This window comes from Nelusetta ayraudi, unplaced genomic scaffold, assembly GCF_046127955.1.
Source record: "Nelusetta ayraudi isolate G7.1 ecotype Tasmania unplaced genomic scaffold, CSIRO-AGI_Nayr_v1 ptg000004l, whole genome shotgun sequence".
Lineage (NCBI taxonomy): Eukaryota > Metazoa > Chordata > Actinopteri > Tetraodontiformes > Monacanthidae > Nelusetta > Nelusetta ayraudi.
Window position 1 is genome coordinate 3233708 of NW_027466054.1, and position 23796 is coordinate 3257503.

At 43.5% G+C, this 23796-nt stretch overlaps 2 protein-coding genes across 2 annotated transcripts; both read left to right on the plus strand.

The window, feature by feature from the left end:
* The first annotated feature begins 1817 nt into the window (after window positions 1-1817).
* On the plus strand, window positions 1818-9444 carry gucy1a1 (guanylate cyclase 1 soluble subunit alpha 1). The gene is made up of 8 exons (XM_076044605.1): window positions 1818-2421; window positions 2674-2741; window positions 3391-3479; window positions 3615-4330; window positions 5837-6322; window positions 7527-7670; window positions 8737-8891; window positions 9086-9444. The coding sequence occupies exons 1-8, from the start codon at window positions 2179-2181 to the stop codon at window positions 9210-9212; spliced, it is 2028 nt and encodes a 675-aa protein (XP_075900720.1). The 5' UTR covers window positions 1818-2178; the 3' UTR covers window positions 9213-9444.
* Window positions 9445-10678: 1234 nt separating this feature from the next.
* gucy1b1 (guanylate cyclase 1 soluble subunit beta 1) lies at window positions 10679-23390 on the plus strand. The gene is made up of 13 exons (XM_076044616.1): window positions 10679-10817; window positions 11114-11187; window positions 12701-12801; window positions 12942-13060; window positions 13445-13642; window positions 14788-15018; window positions 15125-15241; window positions 16182-16315; window positions 17734-17931; window positions 19330-19567; window positions 20261-20401; window positions 21964-22118; window positions 22273-23390. The coding sequence occupies exons 1-13, from the start codon at window positions 10815-10817 to the stop codon at window positions 22409-22411; spliced, it is 1848 nt and encodes a 615-aa protein (XP_075900731.1). The 5' UTR covers window positions 10679-10814; the 3' UTR covers window positions 22412-23390.
* The last annotated feature ends 406 nt before the right edge of the window (window positions 23391-23796 follow it).

A 23796-nucleotide genomic window follows, 5' to 3' on the forward strand; every position in this document is an offset into this window, starting at 1 on the left:
TGGAGATGATCTCCACATGACAGTCCACCTCATCACAAGCCAGTACACGTTGCATTTTCAGGGAAATGCTCGCAAGAGGAAAACATTGTCATTAGCAGGAAATGTTTGGAGGGCCGTGTTCAGAAAGATAACATGATCTGTTTAAATTGTCCGTCATGTCCGCAGTGGTTTAACGAACCGCAGTGGCCACCATGAAGCCAAACGTGGCATGTTGCAACAACATCTTGATGTTTTCGCTTGAAAGATTGCAAGACATAGCAGCTAAATGCCAAATGCCAAATGTGTTTAGTATTTAAGCTGTGCGTTTTGCTTTATACAAATCTAAAGTTGCCATGCGATAACAGAGCCTCGTTGTGCCTCATATAAAGTGTTTTTGATGTATTTTCAGGAAAGGTCAAACTACACTTCTACAAACTATTTCCCGGAAATTGTAATTCACATTGCAGCAAAATTCGCTCAAAATTATCCACGCTTGGAGGATGTGTAATTATTAAGCTATATTTCACCTCATATTTATGATTATAGCATCACAGCAGCACAATTTAAATGAGGTCGCAATGATTAAGCGTCACGGTGAAAATCATGTCAAAAACACAAGAAATTGAAATGTCTCACCCAGTTAGTTGTAAGAAAAAAATATGTACAACAGATGCAATAAGTAGCAGCTATTTTATTGATGATGTCTAAGTGAACAACGCAGAGTAGTCAGTGGTCTGTCTCTCAGATTTGCTGTTTGAATTCCCATCAGATGCTGTCAAGTGACATAATAAAGAGAATTCCACCAACTCCTCCTGAGCAGGATAACAGGCTTTACAGGTTTCCCCCCCACATGTACACAAATGCCCATTCAATGCCCATAATCAAACATTGATGTTAGTAACATTTAAAAGCAAAGCTACACCTTTCTTGCCCTATGTTATTTAGTGAAGTTTTAATTTTAAAAAGAATGTGTGTTTTTCTTGTTGTATTTGACTGAACCTGCATGGCCGACAAAATATCTGATCAGTGGGGGGGGGACTTTCACATAATAACTGGATAGTAGAGCATTAATTCCAACATGTTTTGAGCAACAAAGAACCGAGTTTTGCTGCAAGATACTCTTGGAATCCATCAAAAACTTTTTTTTGTAGCTGTAGCTGGAACGGGTTGTCCAATGACTGAAAGGTTGGCGGTTCAAAGACCGCTCCATCCCAGTCTGTTGTTGTGTCTTTGGGCAAGGCACTTAACGTGGCAGCAGCCACCTATAGGTGCATAAGTGTTGTGAGTGAATGGGTGAATGGGAGGCCATTGTAAAACGCTTTGGGGTACTGTGGAGGTGCTGGAACGCGCCATATAAGTGCAGTCCATTTACCATAATAGCCTTAATTAAGTCAGTATTTACAGGCAGACAGGGAAAACATGCAGACGAATACAGAATAATCCAAGTCAGATAGGGAAATGATAAAGCATGAACACTGAACCCCACCACACACACTGTATGTGCTCAGAACCACTAGCATGCTGATGGGCAGCGAGCAGCTTCATGTGACGGGATCCAGTCCAGAGGCTGATCCAAATAAGAAAAGTGCATCGCATGCGAGGAGTCGCCTGCCTGGAAATAATTTCTTCTTGCTGATAGGTCGCTCAGCTGCACCAGCCCCACTCGCGTATGGTTTGGCCTGCCGTTCTCTCTCTTTTCTACAGCTCCTCATTGGCTTTTGCCAAACGATAGTTCCCTACCATCTTGCGCCCGTGCAGCTCCGCATGAATATTGCACGCGCTTTCTCTGGATTTTTTTTTCTCCTGTTTTTTTCTTCTTCTTTTTTTGTGCTGATCATTTGATCGTTTGGATCGGCGCGTCGATTGAGAGAGAGAGAGAGAGAGAGAGAGAGAGAGAGAGAGTGTGTGTGAGAGAGAGAGAGAGAGAGAGAGAGAGAGTGTGTGTGTGTGTGTGTGTGTGAGAGAGAGAGAGAGAGAGAGAGAGAGAGAGAGAGAGAGAGAGAGAGAGAGAGAGAGAGAGAGAGAGAGCGCATCGTCTGTGCGTGAGCACACCGGATGATGGCATTTGTGTCAGAGACCGCAGCCGCTCGACCGGGACTGCGCTCCTGTGAGATCAGATAAAAGGTTGATGTGGTGGTGGTGGGGAGATAGATATCAAGCAGCAGGAGAACAAGGTGCGCGCGTCTGCGAGCCGCCGAGATGTTCTGCGCGAAGCTGAAGGAGCTGAAGATCTCGGGAGAGTGCCCGTTCTCCGGCGGCGCCAAAAGCAATGCGCTCGGAGACTTCGAGGAGCGCTCGAGTGACGCGGCGGCGCATCGCTCCCCCGTCTCCACGGACGTGCACGGGAACGTGGGTGAGGAGCTACCTCAGCAGAGGGCGAGCAGATCCAAAGTTAACCTGCACACGCTGGGCGAGAGCATCCGAAAATTGGCGTGCCCAGAGGTGAGTTGGAGGAAGAAAAAAGAAGAACAAAAAAAGATACGCATTTGTTTATTTGCACGCCGCGCGCCTGTAGTGCCCCCCCCCGTCCCAACCACCTCCCCCCAAAAAAATGTTTTATTCATGAGAAGATAAACTAATTGGAGGGCTCGCACGGCGCCGCACGTGCTTGCATGGTGAACATTTTTTAATTTGTGGGCGCTCCTGTTGAGCGTTGCCAGACACTGACCTTTAACTTAACACTTTGTCACACAGTTTCAAAGGCTGCACACCGCCCTTCAGCGGATGATGAGGCGGTTGGACCACGGCAGGGACCATGCCAGGTATTATTATTATTATTATTATTATTATTATTATTATTATTATTATTATTATTATTATTATTATTACAAAAAACAGCTTCCATCAGAACGACAGGAGCAAACGCACTAGACTGTTACATCACTGCATGCCCCCCTCAATAATAGTGTCATAGACACGAGTGCTGTTTGACAAGGTCTATGAGGTTCCTCACAAATCTGCCATCCTCATTAGATTCACGCTGATGATGGTAACAGCGCTGAGGTGGGATGCAGGAAGCTGCTGTGGAGGAGTAGAGATGGAGAGAAAACATCCTTCGAAGCTGCAAAACCCCAAATCTCCTTTCTTCTTTAAACTCATTCTGAGCTGAATTAATCTGGTGATTAACCTTCTAATTTAGACGGGTTTTGATGTCTTTGCTGTTCTGTAGGATGAGAACTGTACCTATTTTTTGGCGGCTTAGAATCGTTTTGTTTCAAAATTGGAAGAAATCCTTCCAAACGCTGTAACCTTTTGAAGGCAGACACGTTGATTTACGCACAGGTTTTCCCCAGCATGACAGTAATTTGCCTGTGGCCGCTTTACTCTGATCTCCTTCAACAATTACCACAAAATATATGGTCCCGTGAGCACTGCTTTATGCATGTCTGACTGATATTCTTGTTCTTCCAGTGGAAATGCTTTCTGTACAGTGTGCCAGAGTTGCAGCGACAAACCTGAGCACTTAGTCGAAACGATGACTGCGTACTCATCCAGAAAAGGTAGGCCAGCGATGCTACATCCAAAGTTCAATTACAACACACTTCATTTCTGCCTCTTATAAAAGGGTCCAATTTTGAGCATTGTTTCATTCCCCCCCCCTCGCTTTCACCCCTTTTCTTTCATGCGTCCGAAAGCAATCCAGATGGAAGCCCTGAGAATAGCTCTTGGCGAGGAGCTCTTCAACATGTGCTACGAGGAGGACGGACACATTTTGAGGGTCGTAGGGGGGGCGCTGCACGACTTCCTCAACAGCTTCAATGTCTTGTTGAAACAGAGCAGCCCGCCGCCCGACCACGACAAGGGGGATTGTGTAAACGAAGCGTCAGTGCTGTGCTTAGAGAAGGACCTGGGTCTGCTTACTGTCTACTTCTTCAACCCCCGCCCCGTCACCGACCTCTTTTTCCCCGGGGTCATCAAAGCCGCTGCCCGCCTGCTCTATCACACCACGGTTGACGTGCTGATGGACGCCCCCGCCACCAAAGACGGCATCTTGCAGTCCAGCCCTCAGCCCAGTCTTCTGTACACTGTGGTGGTGAAGGATGCTAAGAACCTGAGCCCCAGTCCGCTGCGGGCGACCTCTGCAGGGACCCTTCCTACCACTCTGTTCTCCACCATCTTCCCCTTCCACCTGATCCTGGACCAGGACTTGATTCTGGTGCAAATAGGACACGGGCTGAGAAAGAGACTGATCAGGAAGGATGGACTGAGGCGACCCGCCACATTCCAGGAACACTTCTTTATCGTCTCCCCCCAGATTAAATGTACCTTCCAAGGTATTCTGACCATGCTAAACACACAGTTCATCATCCGGATCAAGCATGGAGTCTCCAACACAGATAACACGGGGAAGGTATGTCGACATGTCTGAGAAATGGAACAAGAAATGGTGACATCACGGACTAATGAGGCAGAAAAGGCCTTTCCGTTGTGTGGTGCTCGAGGAAAAAAGAAAAGTCAGGCAGCTTATTAGTGCCAGACTTGGGCACACTCTGCCCGAAGTACAGATCAGCTCTTTGCCCCCAGCAGAGCTCAGATGCAAACATCTAGTCATGTCATCCATCAAAGGTCTGGGTAAACCATTGGTCACCACCACCAAGAAAATAGTATCGTAGTGCGTAATAGTAGTGGATTCATGAGAAGAAATTGACTGCAATAGTTGTAATATAAATAGAAATAGGGCACGCTAAGCGAGTGTCTCCTTGTGGAGTACAGAATATAGTGCTCAGTGATCGAGTTCAGACTGCAGTCAAGCATAAAAAATGAGAATAGAATGTCAACAGCAGTGGCACAATCAACATTGAATAAACGTGTAGATTTTTCAGACGCTCTAATTTTGAAATGTAGTTGATGTCAAGCACCACAGCTGCGAACAAAATAGGGACAACTCAGAGACATGGCTCAGGTTAATTGTTGTTAATGGGCAGTTTACAAGCATACTTGAACGCTGTTGAAAAGAAGAGGTGTTCAGTTAAAAAAAATCAGAACAAGTACACCCCCAAAACATTATCTTTTCTGCAAAACGTTTTCAAAGGAAGGTAATTTAGATGTTATCACATTTGTAACAGTGTATTGATTGAGTCAGTGTTTCATTTCAATCGGCATGTTAGAAAGCAGCGCCAACAAACACCGATAGCAGTTGTAACATCAACCAAGTAAAAAAGGCCATTTGAAACTCCTGTCATGTTAACAAATCTAATTGTGTGATATTATCATTGATCGAATGACACATTTTTAAAGGCATCCATTTTAGAAAAAAAAGCTAATTATGGGACTGTTCACATTTTACCCTCAATACGTTTGGGAAAGCTGACTTTAGCCAACCAAGATGGATGTAAATTTGCATTTGTTGACATTTTTCTTGTGTTGATGATGACACAGGTGAAAAGGTCAGACTGTTTGTCAGACTGTCAATGTTTGTTGATGTCATCCTCTGGGAACCACGAATGCCTGTGTTTCACTTCACACGGCTGCTCTGCAACGTTTCTGCCATGGCCCGAGAGACATGTTTGATTTGATAACTTAGCCTTGTGCCTTTGTTTACTCGTGCGGTTGCCAGCAGCTGTGTGCAGCTGCTGAACACCTCACAAGGAACAAGTTTTTCTTAAGTCGACTGTTTATTGCTCAAGTTATACAGCTGGTCTCAGGGGAGTTTAAGAATGTTTAAACTGTGCACATATTTACAAGTGCATTAATTGTTTTGGCCTGACTTTGTGTCGAGAGTAATGATTTTTCTTCCCTGCCACACACGTCAATCTCTGTTTTGTTTTGTTTTTTTCAATGAACTTTTTATGACTCCTGTATTTCCTACAATTCCCAAATACAGTGTTGTCTTATGGTTTGTATGCTTTTGCTTCAGCTCATGGACCTCAAGGGACAGATGATCTACGTCTCTGAGTCCAACGCCATCTTGTTTCTGGGCTCGCCGTGTGTGGACAAGCTGGAGGAGCTGACAGGCCGCGGCCTGTACCTGTCAGACATCCCCATTCACAACGCGTTACGCGACGTGGTCCTGGTGGGTGAACAGGCCAAAGCCCAGGACGGGTTAAAGAAACGCCTGGGCAAGGCCAAGGCTGCACTGGAGCACGCTCACCAGGCACTGGAGGAGGAGAAGAAGAAGACGGTGGACCTTCTCTTCTCCATCTTCCCCGGCACGGTGGCCCAGCAGCTGTGGCAGGGCCAGACAGTGCAGGCCAAGAAGTTTGAGAAGGTCACCATGCTCTTCTCTGACATTGTGGGCTTCACGGCCGTTTGCTCCCGGTGCACCCCCATGCAAGTCATCACCATGCTCAATGAGCTGTACACCAGGTTCGACCACCACTGTGGAGAACTGGATGTATACAAGGTAGGTTGAAGGAACAAAGAAAAACCATGTTGGAAGAAGATTGTTTTTACTTGCTGCTGCTAAAGAAACAACTATTATAACTAAATGAGTGAGTGAGTATAGCTGTGGATTTGATTTCATTTCAAATGCAACTGATTACACTTATATGTAGGCTTATGTCATTTATCCTCTCAATGTTTCAAGTTAAATGTGTTAGCTCTCAGAAAACTGTGTCTAGACTTATTTAAAAAAGATTAAGGTGACAGTGTTTTTAAAGTTGAATGTAAGATTTCTATCTTTTCCTATTTCTAATTTTTATGCAGTGGTTAATTAAAGCATTGTGTCAAGGAGGGCATCCAACGAGCATTCCAAAGTTTGTTGGAGTGACCCGGAAGGGAACAGTTGAAGTTTTGCTTTTCTACCTTTGCAACCTTTATTGCAACCTTTATTTTTTTTTCTCTAAAACTGAAACCCTGTCACAAAATAAAACGAAGCAAGCTTTTACTTTTCCCGCCTTTGCTTTCCCTGAAAAGTCGCTTTTGAAAAATTTAAATGAAATACATTTGTAAGAATTGTCTATGGAAATCCAGAGCTTTCTTACTTTCTGTAGCTCCTAAATCTCTTTTCCTCAACGTGTCTCTGTAAATCATATTGAAATCTAAAATAATTCAAATAATGCAACGGTGCTGTATTTTTAAGTGTGTTTTAAACAAAATAAGCCCCTTTGAATGACAAAAACTGAAGCTGTGCCTCAACCGAAGCCGCTTGCGTCTGCCAAAGCCTGCTAATCGAGAGGGCGAGTGGATAATGTAATCAAAGTGTCACGGAAGCAAAACAGAGAGAGCGGTATGTTTGACAAATACCTCGTAAAATGCTAGGAAGTCAGAGGTTTCTTCGGGACCCTGTTTTCCAGCCCACATGCATGAACCTAAAAATAGTTTCACTTTATCTCTGCCACATGGCTGTTGAATGCACTCAGGTTCAGGTTTACGCACATAAAGACGGAGAGGAAGAAAACCCTGTAGACTTTTTTTTTTTTAAACATGATGAGGGATCAGGTGCTATTACCATTTAAGCTTTATGACTCTTCGTGGCTGTTCTTTGTCTTTCATCCCAAGAGAGAGAAAAAAAATTTCGCCGAAGGTTTGTTGCCCTGACGTTTTTGTTGAGTTCAACAGTGCAGTGAATGCTTTAGATTCATTTTAACAACGTCTGCTTTGTTCAGGTGGAGACCATTGGTGATGCGTACTGCGTGGCCGGAGGATTACACAAAGAGAGTGAGACCCATGCTGTCGAAATAGCACTCATGGCCTTAAAGATGATGGAGCTCTCGGACGACGTGATGACACCTACTGGAGATCCGATACAGGTGGGCGTCAATTCTGATGCCGATTATTTATCTTAATTATGCAAAATTCAACCACTCATGAGTTCACCTAAAGATTTCTGTTTAAAGCGTAATTCCTACTTTAATGGTTTGGAACATTTCCCCCAGAGTTGAAGGGCTTCACCAACGTTTGTTTTCACTGATTCTAAATCATGACATCATGATGAAGACTTGGCCTATTGTTGTCCTCAATAGCATAAGCCAACAGACGAGAAAAAGAAGAAAATCATTGTGCACATGTACGTGGCATCGATGCTTCAATATTTGCTTACGTAGGAATTTTAGAATACGTATTATTTTTACTTATGCATTATTTATTTAATCAATAATAAACAATTCTGTCTCACTTTATGGGATGCATTCTTAATGAGATCTCGAGTAAAATATTTTGGTGTCCGTGATTATAATAAAGTTCATATTATAAAAAACAATATCTATTTTACTGTCGCTCTCGACAAACACACACACACAAGTTTTCCATCACATATATATTTTTACATTCTTCTTTGCTCGGTGTGTAGTCATCTGTTCTGTCTTGTGCACTATTAGGTTTTCTCGTATTACTTTTACTGAGAAACCTCTTTGCAGACTTTGGTCGGTCTAAGTAAGCTTCAATGCTTCAAAGAAAGCTTCTCTCAAACTTACATATATGGCCACAGAGGATTTATCGCTTGATCACTGAGTGCCTTCATGTGTACGGCTTGTTTCGACAATAAAAATAGTATTAAAACTAAGAAGGGGGGCAAGTGAGTCAGACTAGACACTGGAGTGGACATTCCATGTATGGACAACATTGCCTGTGTTGTGGTGGGATCATTTGTTGCGTGCCACTCAGTGCTTTCCCTCCCCTGTTTCCCGTCACTTTTCAGCTGTCTGTGAAAAATCTAGTCTAAAAATCTAACAATCTGGCTAAAAATCTAGTCCGATCATTTAGTTTCACCATCAGGTGATCTTATTCCCCTTTTGTCCACCGAAGCTGCCATCATAATACATTGTAATAATTAAGATCCAGCTACTTAATACTATTTTTGTTTTACAACCTCATCAGATGCGTATAGGTCTTCACACTGGATCAGTTCTGGCTGGTGTTGTCGGAGTGAAGATGCCCCGCTACTGCCTTTTTGGGAACAATGTAACGTTAGCCAACAAGTTTGAGTCCTGCAGCCAGCCTGGAAGAATCAACATCAGCCCTACGACTTACAGGTGAGATAACTTTGGAAGCAAGGCTGACTTTGAGGCACAGAAACAGCATGTCATGAGTGAAGAATAAAGGCAAACAAAAAGGTCCTCTGAACAGGAAACTTAAATTTTAGAGGTGCGCTGTGTTCTCTCTGATGTCAAATAATTTTCCAAAATGGTTTTAGAGTCATGCTTTATTTGTGTTCTCCTTGTCACAGATTGCTGAGGGATCGCCCAGAGTTTGTCTTCATTCCCAGGAGCAGACAGGAGCTTCCGGCCAACTTCCCAGAGGAGATCCCTGGTGTTTGTTACTTTTTGGAGCCTCCTTCAAAACTTCCAAACTAACTGCGAAGTGAAGCTTTTGCAGAGCCCAAAAATCATACACATTACGTCGACATGGTGCAAACACTTTGTTCATGTGCTTCTGATTGTTTAGACTTTGATGCTGTGGTCAATCTGTCAAAATCTTCCAACAGCTTAATTACAAAGCTGACAAACATGAGTCTTGTCTCATTTTGCATTTCTGCAAATGCTTTCGAGGGATTTGCTTATCCCCCCCCCCCCCCCCCCCCCCACACACACACACACACACACGAAAAACAGGTCAATAGCTGCTCCAGGTTTGTTGTGGGGGAAAAAAAAACATGGAATAATCATTATCTTGGTCATGTTGATATGATACCGAAAATACATTTTGGCTGTTGATCTCACATTGGTGTGTATTTTATCAGGATGGTTTGTGTAAATATGTTTCATTCACGTCTGTTCAGACTACCAAAGCACCTTGACCTGTTGATAAAAACAAAGAGAAGGGGGAAACTAGACAGCTTTTTTTTAATGGTTCAAAGAAATGCATTTATCCTGGAGACTGAGGCAGAATCGCAGATGATTGAGTCTGGAGAGAAATTATTTGTAGCAATGTTTTATTCAATTTGTATTTCTTTCTATATAGATTTACATGTCAATATGCAGTTGTGTGGTTCCACATTACTATATATTTCTAATAACCTAGACGTCCATATATACATTAGGCGTTATGCATTCCAAGATAGGAATATGTATTTTTATTTTTCTCACTGTTTACATGTTTATACGATATTTATTAGATTGATTACACTGCGCTTCTTTCCTAAACAACAGGACTATCACACAACAAACATACAATGAATGTTCTTCTTTCACTCTCAATGATGTGCTTTACTCTAATGTAATTACAGTGCAATAAATATTGAAATCTGTTGAAGTGATGGACTCAGTACTGTATAAAACACAGTTTAGTTCATTTAGTGCGTTGCCAGGCTAACATAATGGGCAGTAGGGTAGAAGCAATGGCTGAAACGTGTTTTCTTTAGTTACATCAAACACATATAGTTTGCATGAAATTTGGGGGACATTCACAACTTTAGCCTGTCACACAATTTGTACTTTTACTTGAAAATACATAACCTTACATACATAATCTTACGTCACCAGAACTATAATCAAAGCAGTAGTTAAGGGGTTATTGAAGTCTTCAAACAAAACTTACTTGAAAACTTCAACAACAAGAAACAATTTTTGCAGCCAATATTAAATGTTAGCAAATGCTACACCTGGGTGTTTAGAGGCCTTTGACAGAGTTTTCGAGAAGGTTTTTTTTGTGAGTCGGTAGCCACAACTCAGCCATGGAACTCAGGATATGTGAAGTACCAAGGATGCATCTGCCCGTGATGCTTTCAGGGTCACATAATAGCTTCGACCAGGCAAACTTCACTGTCATTGGTTAATAGTTGATTACGTAAGACCATCCCTGTCCTGTGATTGGACACACTGAATGTCGGTCACTCATAGTGGGAAAGAGAGGGGGGCGGACGCGGAGACGTTCAGCATCTTTACCGAACGATGACTGCGCTGTCACATTGCTTGTTTTATGCTTACAAAAAGATATAAAGAGGGGGGAAAGTCATCATGGTAAGTACGTGCAAATTCGCATCGTGTTTTAATTGCCATATTTGTCACGCGACTCGCATATTTGCATTTGACATTTCCTGTTTGGAGACCGCTAGCCGTTATACAATTCTGCGTAAATTAACAGGTGAATAAATACGCACATGCATGTCCTGGATTTAGAGCAAATATATATTTTTGTGCGTTCAGTCCTATGTGTCCTCGGTAACGTTCTGTACGTCCTTCGGCGCAAATCATGCATTCTCGAAAATTGTGTTTGCATCAACGTCGCTCTTTTCCTCTCCTACACAAACGAACAGTACGGCTTTGTGAATCACGCCTTGGAGCTCCTCGTCCTAAGGAATTACGGACCGGAAGTGTGGGAAGACATCAAGTGAGTTCTACTGTCCATTTCTCCGTTTACTGCTGCCTTCACGGCTTCACGCTGATAGGGAGCGACATTTGTGTCCCACACTGAGGTACAGTAAGTAGACTGTACCACTGCGCGGCCATGCTCACTGTCAGCGCTCACTGTCACTGTGTGTGTATCCAGTGTGTTTCCAGCTGGTGGCTGCGTTTGCTTAATCTTAATGGTTAATCCGTTCACATAACACACATTCAGATGGCTGATGTATTTGCAAATGATACCCCAGGCCGGTTTCCAGTTGCTTGCTGAATACAGCGTTGTTTGCCGTTGATGTTTGAAAAGTTTTATGATTTTCTAATAAGTTTGAAAATAGAAATCCAAACACAGCCAGTTCAGATGTAAATAGATAAATAAAAAAAACTCTAAACAATTTGCATTGCATTTTATGAATAAAATATCTTTGCAAACAAACAAAAGAAGGTTGGTTCATTTGGGGGAGGGGGGGGGGGGTTCCTCCATTGATAAATCATAAATAATTAATAGGGCCACTAGACTTTTATTGGAAAAGCAGTGACTTTCCCACTACATTTATGCCCTGGAAACAATGAATCCTCTTCTGAAATACTATTTATTTGCGACATCTAAGGACACAACCTCAGTTCCTTCTTTCCACTGTGTCACAATGTAATATTTAGTTTCCCCCAGCGGCAGACTGTACTTTAAAAGACGTTTATAGTCAAACGAAGACGCACGCAAACGCACAGGACATAATAAATGGAAGATTCAGACTTCCTTTATAATCTTAACATGTCATTTTTTCAGCATGCTAAAATGTTTGGCTTGGTCAGCGCTTATTTTTCATGTGTTGTCTCAACTGGCCGGGACTTGACCCTGCCTACAAAAAGCAGTTCAGTAAAAAAAAAAAAAGAAAAAAAAGAAAAAAGCAGCTGTCTTGTGGAAATGCTCTCCCTGCGCTTGTCCCTCACCTTCCCAAGATCGCAGCTCATCGCAGCATCTTCCTCTATCTGCTAGATGTGCCTCTGTTAATCATCGCACTATTTATCATGTTGGTCTGATTCCAGGCTTTGAAGAGGTGAATAATTTAGAAATGAACTTTGTTGGTGTGGTATGTTGTTTCAGCTGGCGTGCTCACCGATAAAAGAGCAGCCGCCTCTCAGGTCTCTAAATCATTTCTGTTTTCATAGTTAAATTCTCGTAATGAGTGCCTCATTAAGTCGTCCGGTATCATTTCTTTTTGCAAAGTGGGGAAGCACAATTTCCCCCAAAAGACCCTGTGCAGGATTTTTACGCACTGTTTTAAACTCACTTAAGAGCACAATGGAAACTTTCCCCTGCCACTGTGTGTTGCCGTGATATAAATCAAGACAGCTTATACTGACTGCGTAAATAAGACCCAACAGTTGTTACTGAAGTATTTCTGTCAGCGGAGAAAACCCCCCCTGCTGCCCACGATGGCGTCCTACTCCTGGTGTTACATCTTTCAGAAGCTCGTGAGTGATGACTTGACTTTGTTTTTCAGGAGGGAGGCTCAGCTTGATATCGAGGGTCAGTTCCTGGTTAGAATCATATACGAAGATGCCAAAACATACGATCTCGTTGCCGCCGCCAGTAAAGTTCTTAGTAAGTGACATCACCCTCCCCTCTCAATGAGCAGAATAAATCATGTTGTCTGCCCTGCGTGATGGAAAAAGCTGAACTTCACGTAAAACAAACAAATAGAAAAACAACAAATAAGTGATTTCCGAGTGTCTGTGTTACAGAAATTGAGGCAGGAGACATCTTGCAGTTGTTTGGGAAGATGTTTTTTGAATTTTGTCAAGAGTCGGGATATGACACGATCCTGCGAGTGTTGGGATCGAATGTCCGTGAATTCTTGCAGGTGAGCTCCTTCTCTCTTCCTTTGTCTCAGAAATGCATGCCAGTACTAAGTACAGAGTCGTGCTGTTGTAGATTTTCCTGTTGTTCATGTTCAGGTGCTTCTGAACTCATAAAACACTAACAGACCAACAGATGCAGTCTATTTCATTTTGTGGCCTGTGTTAATAAGTCATTAACTCTTTTACTACTGATTGTCTTGTTTCACTGTAGTTGTTGTTTTGTTCCATTCTGCGAGGAGCTCCTCCTCTTCTTCCTCATTTAGAAAGACCTTAGGCATGTCACTATGGTCTCATAAATATAGAGCACCGTCGCAGCTCTAATGTCACTTTGAATTTCATCAACCCGAATCAGTGATGCATATTTCATCCTTAATCTAAACTTTCAGAATTTGGATGCCCTACATGACCACCTGGGTACCATCTATCCCGGGATGAGAGCCCCCTCATTCCGCTGCACAGACGCGGAGAAAGGAAACAACCTAATACTTCACTACTACTCGGAGAGAGAAGGCCTCCAAGACATTGTGATTGGCATCATCAAAACGGTGGCCCAGCAAATCCACGGCACTGAAATAGAGATGAAGGTTTGGTTTCCGTTCTTTTATCCCTCAAACACAACAAAGATTAGTTTAGTAAATATTATTTTTAAATAAGACTCACTGCAACGATTTGAATCAGACTGAGTGCACCTGTATTTTAGGAATATTAGCAAAATGACAAAATTTGCAAAAATACTAAATAGACTTTTTTCATTTTTGTTACGCTAATTGACGCTCAATTAAGAATAAAGCAATGTTTTGAACCAGAGTCAATGCACTTGTGTTTTAGGAATATAATCAAAGAGATCCTAATGTTGAGATAATATATGAGAAAGTACCAAACGATCCAAACAGGAAGAGTGCTGCACCTTAACGACTGTTATTCAGCGCTGTGCTTTTTGGCTAACGTCTGTGACTCAGAAGATATTTTTAGATCCAAGTTAAAGACGCTCTAGCTTGGGAGTCTTTCAAGGAGTACTTTTTTTTTTTTTTTTTCTTGGACTGTTTTATTTCAACTTCACTGTCAAGCTGTGGGGGAGTTTGGAGACACATATATTAGACGATACGTCTCGAGGAGCGATCAATATTTCTCAATGGAGTTTTTTTTACCCCTAAAGTTCATTGGCCTTGTGGGATATGAATTTAAAGTTGAATAGAAATTTGTATAGACCATTGTGACAATTTATGGTTCATCCACAGCCTTACAAACCCATAGTCCACAATTTGTAACCCTCAATGTGCGTGTTATCTTCCCTCTCACCCTTTGCTACAAGTGCAGGTGTAATGTTCTACCAAACCCAATTATATCGTACAAGCCGGATAATATTCTCAGGCAATTGTGTGGTTGTGTAATACAAAAAAAAAAAAAAAAAAGAAAGTGCTTGACGATATTAGCCACGGTTGCTGTGGCAACAGGGTGCAAAGGCAGCAGTTTGACATGAGCAAGCCTTATACCCATAATCCCACCCAATATTGTCTGTGCCCCCTAAACCTGCACCTTCCCCGATGAGTGCATGAGCAATGAGCACTTCTCAACGAGATTCCCGTAGTTTTACCATCAAGTCAGACGCCATTCTTGCCCGGTAGACAAAACTTTATGAGCTGAAACACATTCTTGCTCGGTGAAAAGCCTGAAGCGACTCACACTGAAGTAACACAGCTGCTGCTTTGACCAACTTCATCCGATGCAGATGATCCAGCCCAAAAGCGAGGAGTGCGACCACATCAAGTTCCTGATTGAGGAGAAGGACTCGGAGGAGGAGGCCTTCTACGAGGACCTGGACGGCTTCGAGGAGAACGGCACGCAGGAGACCCGGATCAGCCCCTACACCTTCTGCAAGGCCTTCCCCTTCCACCTCATGTTCGACAAAGACCTGATGCTCACGCAGTGCGGCAACGCCATTTATCGAGTCCTGCCTCAGGTGTGGATCTATCAAGAAAGTCAGAAAGACTCGTACGATCCAATGCTGTGGATCAGGGGCGCTATTCAAAATGTAGCAACTGATCAGTGCGTTGTTTTCTCTGCAGCTCCAGCCTGGAACCTGCATCCTGCCTTCAGTTTTTTCCTTGGTTCGTCCCCACATTGACTTCAGTTTTCACGGCATCCTCTCCCACATCAACACGGTCTTCGTCCTGCGGAGCAAGGTAGCGACAGCAGCTAGCACTATGAACAAGCACGCACACACACACACACACACACACACACACACACACACACACACACACACACACACACACATTTTTGAAGTCAATTAAAAAACAACCGGAAACATGTGAACACACTTCATTTTTTTGATCCAAACAGGAATTGATTGTTGTTGCTTATTATAGTCCTGTATGTTCAGAGCTCAGTTTATTTTCGCAGCTGCCTACAAACTGCCTGTGGGTTTCATTAGCACTGCTAATAAGGATGAAATGGGTTACATGCAGAATTTTTAGAGCTCTGCATTTATGAAAAAATGAATGGGAGCGATAAGGACTGCCAGTTGCAGGTTACGCATGGAGCAAAGTGCTCAAAACAAATTGTCTGTAGTGCACAGTGCACAGTGTCTCTTTTAACTTGACTTGTGCGCATTGATCAGTATAAATTGTGTGGTGTTACAAATGAGGCTATTTATGGAAAACAGAAACAATAAAAACACTGTATTTGCTTAAAGACCCAGCATCATTTTCAAAGTCATCCTGGGTGTTTAACATCAATAGCCCTCCTATGTTAGTGCTAGAGTGGCTGAGAGGTCGTGGGTTCAGTACCAAAGACTGTAAACACGGGAGCCACTGCCTCCATGTTTGGCACTCAGCATCTTGGGTTTGACTGGGTGGGTGGGTGGAGGGGGGAAGGGGGGGGGGGGTAACGGCACTGAATGACGGCCAAGTGCGGGACTGCCGCCGCTGCTCACCGCTCCCTCCGGGGCTGACGGGACAAAGGAGGAGAGCAGATTTCACATGCCTGGGGGTCTGCGGAGACCAAAATAAAGCGTGTGCGCCGAGCTGCTTCCCGCTTTTTGAAGCATATTTAGAAGAAGAACGTGACATGAAATATTCATGCGCGAGCCGTGCCTCACGCACGTGATGTGCTCCCCGACAGGAGGGCCTGCTGAACGTGGAGACCATAGAGAATGAGGACGAGCTGACGGGGGTGGAGATCAGCTGTCTGAGGCTGAAAGGACAGATGATTTACCTGCCCGAGGCTGAGAACATCCTCTTCCTCTGCTCGCCCAGGTAAAACCTGCAGCGCCAAACAAAAAAAAAGCTACACTCTAAAAAAAAAAAAAAATCCTGAGCCTCTTCTGCACCGTTCTTAAAAAAGAAAACTGAAATATGTAGATTTTTTTTATGCTGTTATTTTTACGTGCGCTGCTCCTCTTGTTGCCTGCCACGCTCTTCGCGCTGACAACACTTGCACTGCCAGGTCGCTGTTTGTAAGATGTGCCACGCTTTCATGTTTTCTTTTTTTTTTTTTTCTAAAATCAAAAAAAAATCAAAGGTACGCACGGAGAGAATGCCAAGAGATCTAAAAATAGTAACAGCGACCTCTATTAGCCACCCGTGCCCACCCCGCCCCCCACCTCCCACCCCAGCCGGCCTCTGGAACCCAGGCAGAACGCCGGCCGTGCGGGTTCAAGAGAGCTTCGCCCTCACACATGGAGGTTCGCTTGGCAGGGGAGAAGAAGGTTTCAGTTTCAGTTTATTGCTTCAGTAGACTGGACAGTGTACATTCATGGACGCGTTAGCAATACAGAGTACTGGAAACATGTAAATATACCGGAGTTAGCTTGACGCTAGATTCCATCCAGAGTCCCAAATAAATAACGATAAAATGAAACATTCAGTCATATTTAGACATCACAGAACAACGAGGACATGCAATATGTCATCGCAGGGTTGCCATATTACCGTTGACACAATAAAAACAGAGACATGTAAGCTGTCATCTCAGGTGACAGCAGGTGGTCTCGCTGCTGCGGGTAGAAGCGTCCTTGATCTTGTTCATCCCGGCGGGGAGGTTTCTCCTCAAGACAGAGGGTGACATCACCACACAGGAGGGGCATTTTCTATTCCAAGAGACAACCGGCTCCGACCTGTCCGGAGGCGAGTGATGTCACCGCTTTTACACTTGATGATGTCACGGCCATTAGCGGAGAGCGTGTCTGTTTCATCATTCTGCTGTGTGTGTGTGTGTGTGTGTGTGTGTGTGTGTGTGTGTGTGTGTGTAGCCTCCATCTTGGCTGAAGTGAGCTATGAAGGTCGGTATGAACATCATTTTGAGGGCCTGAAACCCGGATGATTGATTCCACTCCTCTTTCAAGGTCAAGATCACCTGGACTTGCTGCTGAAAACATTTTTTGGTTTTTTTTGTCATAACGAATGGCCACATTTTCTTCAACCCGTGATGTCATTTTTCTGCAAACTGATTTTTCAGACGCTCTAAGCGCAGCGTAAATCTCTGAGCAAAATGGAAAAGAATTCCAACCTCACTGCAGCGCGGAGGCTCAGGGCAGCAGCGCCCCACATTTGTGCCCCACTGTTTCTCTACCCACAGACTCAAATCTGACTCATCCTTACATTGTGCTCAGGTGTTTTTAATAGAAAAAAAGTTGAAGTATCTAACCTTGTGTTTCAATGCGTCTGCGTTCCAGCGTCATGAACCTGGACGATCTGACGCGTCGGGGTCTCTACCTGAGCGACATCCCCCTGCACGACGCCACGCGGGACCTGGTGCTGCTGGGCGAGCAGTTTCGCGAGGAGTACAAGCTGACCCAGGAGCTGGAGATCCTGACCGACCGTCTGCAGCACACGCTCAGAGCGCTGGAGGACGAGAAGAAGAAGACGGACAGGTGAGCTTGTTTCTGAATTTTAAAGTTGGGCGGCAGCTGGAATCCCCCCCCCCGTTAACAGGTACAAGAAAGCAACTTGCTTTCTTGAAGTGAAGTGAAGTCTTGCACACTGTGTTTATGAGCCTGTGTAACTGCTTCACCATCCTTTCCATCTTTGGAGTAGCAGTAGGTCAAATACTTCAAGGCACTTTTACCAGAGACATTTTAAAGAATGCAGGAAGTTGTGTAATGATATATATAATGAATACAGAACATGACATTTTGTTTTCTGCTGATTATATTCTTCAACAAAGGCGAGTTAAGTCCCTTTGAAATTCGGTTGACATTGTGGCAAAAGAGGCTGTAAGTGTTTGGCCTCACTGCGCTGCTTTATTGATATCAAACAATGATTACTTATATTTTAGAAACTGTTGAAAATTGCAAAATGCTGACTTGAACCCCTAGAATTTATTCTAGTTATCAGTTACAGAATTCATTATAGAATCAGAATATAACATTCTGATATATAAATGTAGCAATATTATAGAATTTATTCGAGAATCAAAATAGAATTTATTCTGGTTATCAGTTCACAGATTCGCAGAACACACAAACCCATGAACAAATCTACGCAGCTCGTGGTCAGAGATCTACAGGAGGTGAGAGACGGATTCAGACGCCACAGACGGCTGTCGGTGCTGCACTCTGGGCTCTCTGAGACATCAGGACCGCTGAGCGTCTGAACGCATCGGTGGTCTCAGTTTGATCTGCGGTGTCGCGGCGGACTGGGCAGGATTGGACTCTGTCGGCCTAATCTCTGTGTCTTTTCTACCTGCAGTAAAACAACCTGCTCGCTGCAGCCGGATGGCAGCCTCATTATTATTATCCTCACAATTCCCTCGTCTGAGAGCACGTCACGCTCCGAGGGTTGATCAGAATTTTTACGGCTTCTCTCTAAATATTTAAGGAAGCCGCTGCTGCGTTGCTTTATGGGAGAGAGAAAAAAAAGGGAACCGGAAAGCAGAGAGAGCCGATAACAACAAGGAGCCGAAATGCGCGGCGTTGTTGTGACAGACTAATAGTCAATTTCCACGTACGGAGTGTCGGCGTGACAACCGCCGTCTCCTCGGGGTGTCATGCGCTCTCAAATGATAGCTCGCACAAAGTATTTCGCTTTTAACAGGCAGCCGCGATCCGGCCTCGTTGCCATAGAAACACCGTCCGTCCTCCCAAACGAGAGCAGAAATGACCAAAAGGTGGCGGGTGAGCAAATAAAAAGCCGCTCGTCCAAATGGTGGACTTCAGTCTGGCAGCCGCGCTCCATTACTCTGCTGCTGCTGTTAAAAATGTCCATCCACCCTTCCTCCTTCCATCCCTCCATCCTCCTCCTCCTCCTCCTCCTCTTCCTTCCCCTCTCAGGTTGCTCTACTCCGTCCTGCCGCCGTCGGTGGCCAACGAGCTGCGCCACAAGCGGCCCGTGCCGGCCAAGCGCTACGACAACGTCAGCATCCTCTTCAGCGGCATCGTCGGCTTCAACGCCTTCTGCAGCAAGCACGCCTCGGCCGAGGGCGCCATCAAGATCGTCAACCTGCTCAACGACGTTTACACGCGTTTCGACATCCTGACGGACTCCCGGAACAACCCTTATGTATACAAGGTCGGAAGCCGGATGACTTTTGTGTGTACATTTTACAATCGAGCTACAGGAATATCGTGCGGCGATTTAGTGGGGAAATATAAATTCAGGAAGTTTCTGTGGCTCCCGCGCACCAGTAAAGCCTTTGACCACGTCCGCTGAGCACCGTTACGCAACTGAGGGGCATTTTAGTCGGAAAGGAAGCGTCCCCATCAGTGGAGGTTTTCGTCATCAGGAGCCGGCCCTGACTTGTAAACATGGTGCAGTTTTTAACAGAGGCCCCTGCACCACCACTTTTACAGGCCCTCGCCCCGGCAGATTTACACTCCAGGCTTTCAGACAAGAATGCACTTTAAGAAGTCAAACAGACCCCTGGCACTTCCAGGAGATCAGGCTGCAGGCACTGGGTCACCAAAAGAAGTAATATTTATTCTACAAGCTCTATAACTAGGTGGTCCCGCAGGTTTTTTGGACGAAGCTCGTCGGGGGCCCTCCCGAATGCCTCCGAGCTGACGAAAGTGTTTAAATGTTTACTTCAGGGTGATTCTGTTTATTTTTAGTGGTGCTGCGGAATAATGGGGAAAAAATATCCGCTTTGAAGCACAGCAGGAACGGAGGATTTTCTGTGAACCAGAACTAAATTCTAAGGATTCATGGGTCGTGAAATGTTATTTATTTGTTGATTGATTTATTTCCACTCCTTTGTTAACACAGGTGGAAACTGTGGGCGATAAGTACATGACGGTGAGCGGCCTTCCCGAGCCGTGCACGCACCACGCCAAGTCCATCTGCCACCTCGCCGTCGACATGCTGGAGATCGCCGGCCAGGTCAAAGTGGATGACGAACCAGTGCAGGTTGGATAAGTGACGCGATGGAACTGGCGTGCAATGAGTGACGGTTCGCGTGCGAGAGATTTGGGTGCCTTGAAAAGCACCTTATAAACCCATACCATTACTACTATTATTAATTTTTTTATTATTATCAAAAATTATTTGTTTTTATGTCTGATGTTCAATCATTTTCATGAGAACAAACTGTTGGTTTCCAAAGAAAGTCTAATTTCCCGCTGAGTGCAGGACAGCACAGCGGCTGAAGATGCTTCCAAATCGGGCAGATAAGAAGAGACGTCGTGGTTGTAATGCAATAAAACAATGAGGTGTGCGTTTCTGTATTAGTGACAATTAATTTAAAGGCGTAAACTAATATTAGTGGGCCGTAAAAATACCAAGATGACTTTCTCTCCATTGGCAGATGCATCGTGTGCTTGTGAATGCCAAGCTGCAGTATTTCTCAACCCCCTCCTGCCCACTCGCACCCTAAACACTGTACGCGTCCGCAATTTGTTTTTGGTGACATTTTCCTCATTTATTTAAATATTATACATATATATATATAAATATATATTTCAGTAACGCATCTGTTATTTTGGCACAAAAATCATTAAAATCTTAATTCTTTTTTTTTTTTCCTTGTAACTGCGCCTCAAACACGAAGCAGCAGGCCAGAGCCTTCAGCGGCCGATGAATGCTGCTGTCATTCGGCCTAATATGGCCAAAGCGGGCACCCCGAAGGCTTTTTGCTGATTGATTTTAGACTAATCGGCGCATCTGGACATATTTCCTCCCTGAAGTAATAAGCGGGGAAATGTTGGATAAAAAACAGCAGACTTTTGTTTAACTGGCTGCTGGACATTGTTATTGTATCAATGACTCTGCTTTGGAAAATCATGTCTGGTTAACAAAAGGCTGTTTATTTTGTTAGACATGGCACCAGCTGAAGAAGAGTCCATTTTAGTAGCAGAAACAGACTCAAATCATCTCACGATCCCGTTGCTAAAAATAGACCCCCCCCATTTGTCTCAGACACTCGCAGCTTGTTCGTGCGCTGGAGGCAACAAGCGCCGAGGTTCCTACAAAGTTCAAGCGTAAATATTAGTCTGCAGATCGCCTCGGGCTAATTTATCAAGTGTCAGTTAATTGCAAATCCATAAAACTGAAAAATAAATAAATAAATAAGAATGTATTTGCCTTGATGCTACGCTTCTAACCCACCCCACGCACAAAATATCTTAATATTAACACCTTTTTCAGTGGCGGGATAGAAGAACTTGAGAATAAGGCGGGCAGTTGGCAAAGTATTATTTGTTATCTCTCTGGTTGTGTGGTCCAAACCATTAGCTTGTCTTAACATTTGGATTCGAGTGCTGTTTATATACAGAGATGGATACAGTAGATAGATAGATAGATAGATAGATAGATAGATAGCAACAAAGATGTACAAGAGTGCAAAAAACTTGAATGAATGATTTGAAAGACTTGTTTAAAAGAAAAACAAACGTTTTTCTATTGCTGTAACTGATAAATTTGGATGTAATTTGCTGCTAGAAAAACTCAAACTTGATATATTTTCCTCTTAGATTACAATCGGGATCCACACTGGAGAAGTGGTCACTGGGGTGATAGGTCAGAGGATGCCAAGATATTGCCTGTTTGGAAATACTGTCAACCTGACAAGTCGCACAGAAACTACTGGTGAAAAAGGGAAAATAAACGTGTCTGAATATACCTACCGGTAAGTGCACATCTTGTCTTATTTCATATCAGCTGGTATGGATGGGTTAGATGGGTCAATTCATTTTTAAAAAGAGTGGAATGTGTGTATTTTTTACGCTTGAATTAGTGAAGACGAGTTGTTCTACTTGGTGCGTTTTAATGCTGTATTTCAGGTGTTTGCAGTCTGCTGAGAACGCTGACCCGCAGTTTAATTTAGAATACCGGGGCCCCGTCACCATGAAAGGCAAGAAGGAACCAATGAAGGTTTGGTTTCTCTCCAGGAAGCCCACTGACCTTGTTGCTCACAGCTAGAGCTGAACGGCCAAAGTGTTGTCAGTCAAAGGCTTCAGTGTTCAAAGGAGGTTCAGGTAAAACAAAAGCTGACATCTGTCCATAGACCTGATGATATTTTTAATATGAAGTGCTGTTCTTCTTTCTTTCTCTTTCTGCTTTGTTTTACCCTCGCTATATTCTATTTTTAACATACATGCAAAGATAAAGTATTAATGTTGATTAGTTTAGTGAACTTTAGGGAATTTTAACATTTGATACATTTCATAGACAAAAAAAAACTTATTGTACGTTCCACACCAGAGGAGTCAGTGTGCCAAACTTTTTAGATCCATGTTAAATGTTTTTTTGCAGCTGATTTTGTCTGTGAACATTATGTGCTGTATTTATTCTAGAACTGTGTCAGCCAGAAAAATACATAGAAATGAAATATAGTTCATATTATAGTTGAATCAGTCATGGTGAGTCAAAATGATTACGCAGCTCCGTGCCATAACTCTAACACTACTCGACACTTTATGCTCATTAAATGTGAGCGTTTGCTGTTTTTACATTCAGTGTTTCACACTGGCACCACACAGAGGAATTTTACTATGAATAATTTAGATACTAAAATTGAACTTATATAGACAACCTGCTGTGGTTCTTTGCCACGAAATGGCCAACAGACTCTCAGATGCCAACAATTTTTATATGTGTTCACTGCGCAGTTGAACTATTGGTGAACTTCATCGTCACGTTTTCATCACTTTGGAAGTAACGTGCACTTAGCCACACATGCACATAAAAGTGACTGTGTATATTTTACACATCATCTATATTCTGTGATAGCAAAGACAGATATTCTTTATCAGAAACTAATCTAATTGTAGCCTAGATATTTATTTGTGACTTTTTAAGTATTTGATATTTATTATTTTCATGATAAAATGTAATGTTGAGCTTTCAGAGCGTTGACACTCACTGAGCAAAAATAAACTACTCTTCTGAGTAAAGCTAATATTTGTCTCAACTCTATTTTATCAAATAAATAGGACAATTGCCTCAAGGGGCAGGCTTCGGGATTTTCTTTTTTTCAAAGTGCTTCCTCTAGTGGCGAGCGACAAGATTACATTTCCCTGACACATTTTCACACGCTTGGTCAAATAGGAGACCACCTACCAGTGAAACGACACAACCGATCTGCTGTCATGGCATCAGGTCATGGGAGAGGTTGGCGCTTGTAAAGGGCTGCGTGGTGATTAGAGTGACGTCGCTGAGCGCAGAGGAGGATCTACGCTTCCTTCCTGAAATACCTCAGCCAGAGGCGTTCCTTCCTCATTTCGATGCAATCAGCGCTCGTTATTTCTCCGTTAAATGAATCACACAGGGTGACTCAGTGCAATGTTTTTCCAAGCTCTCACGGC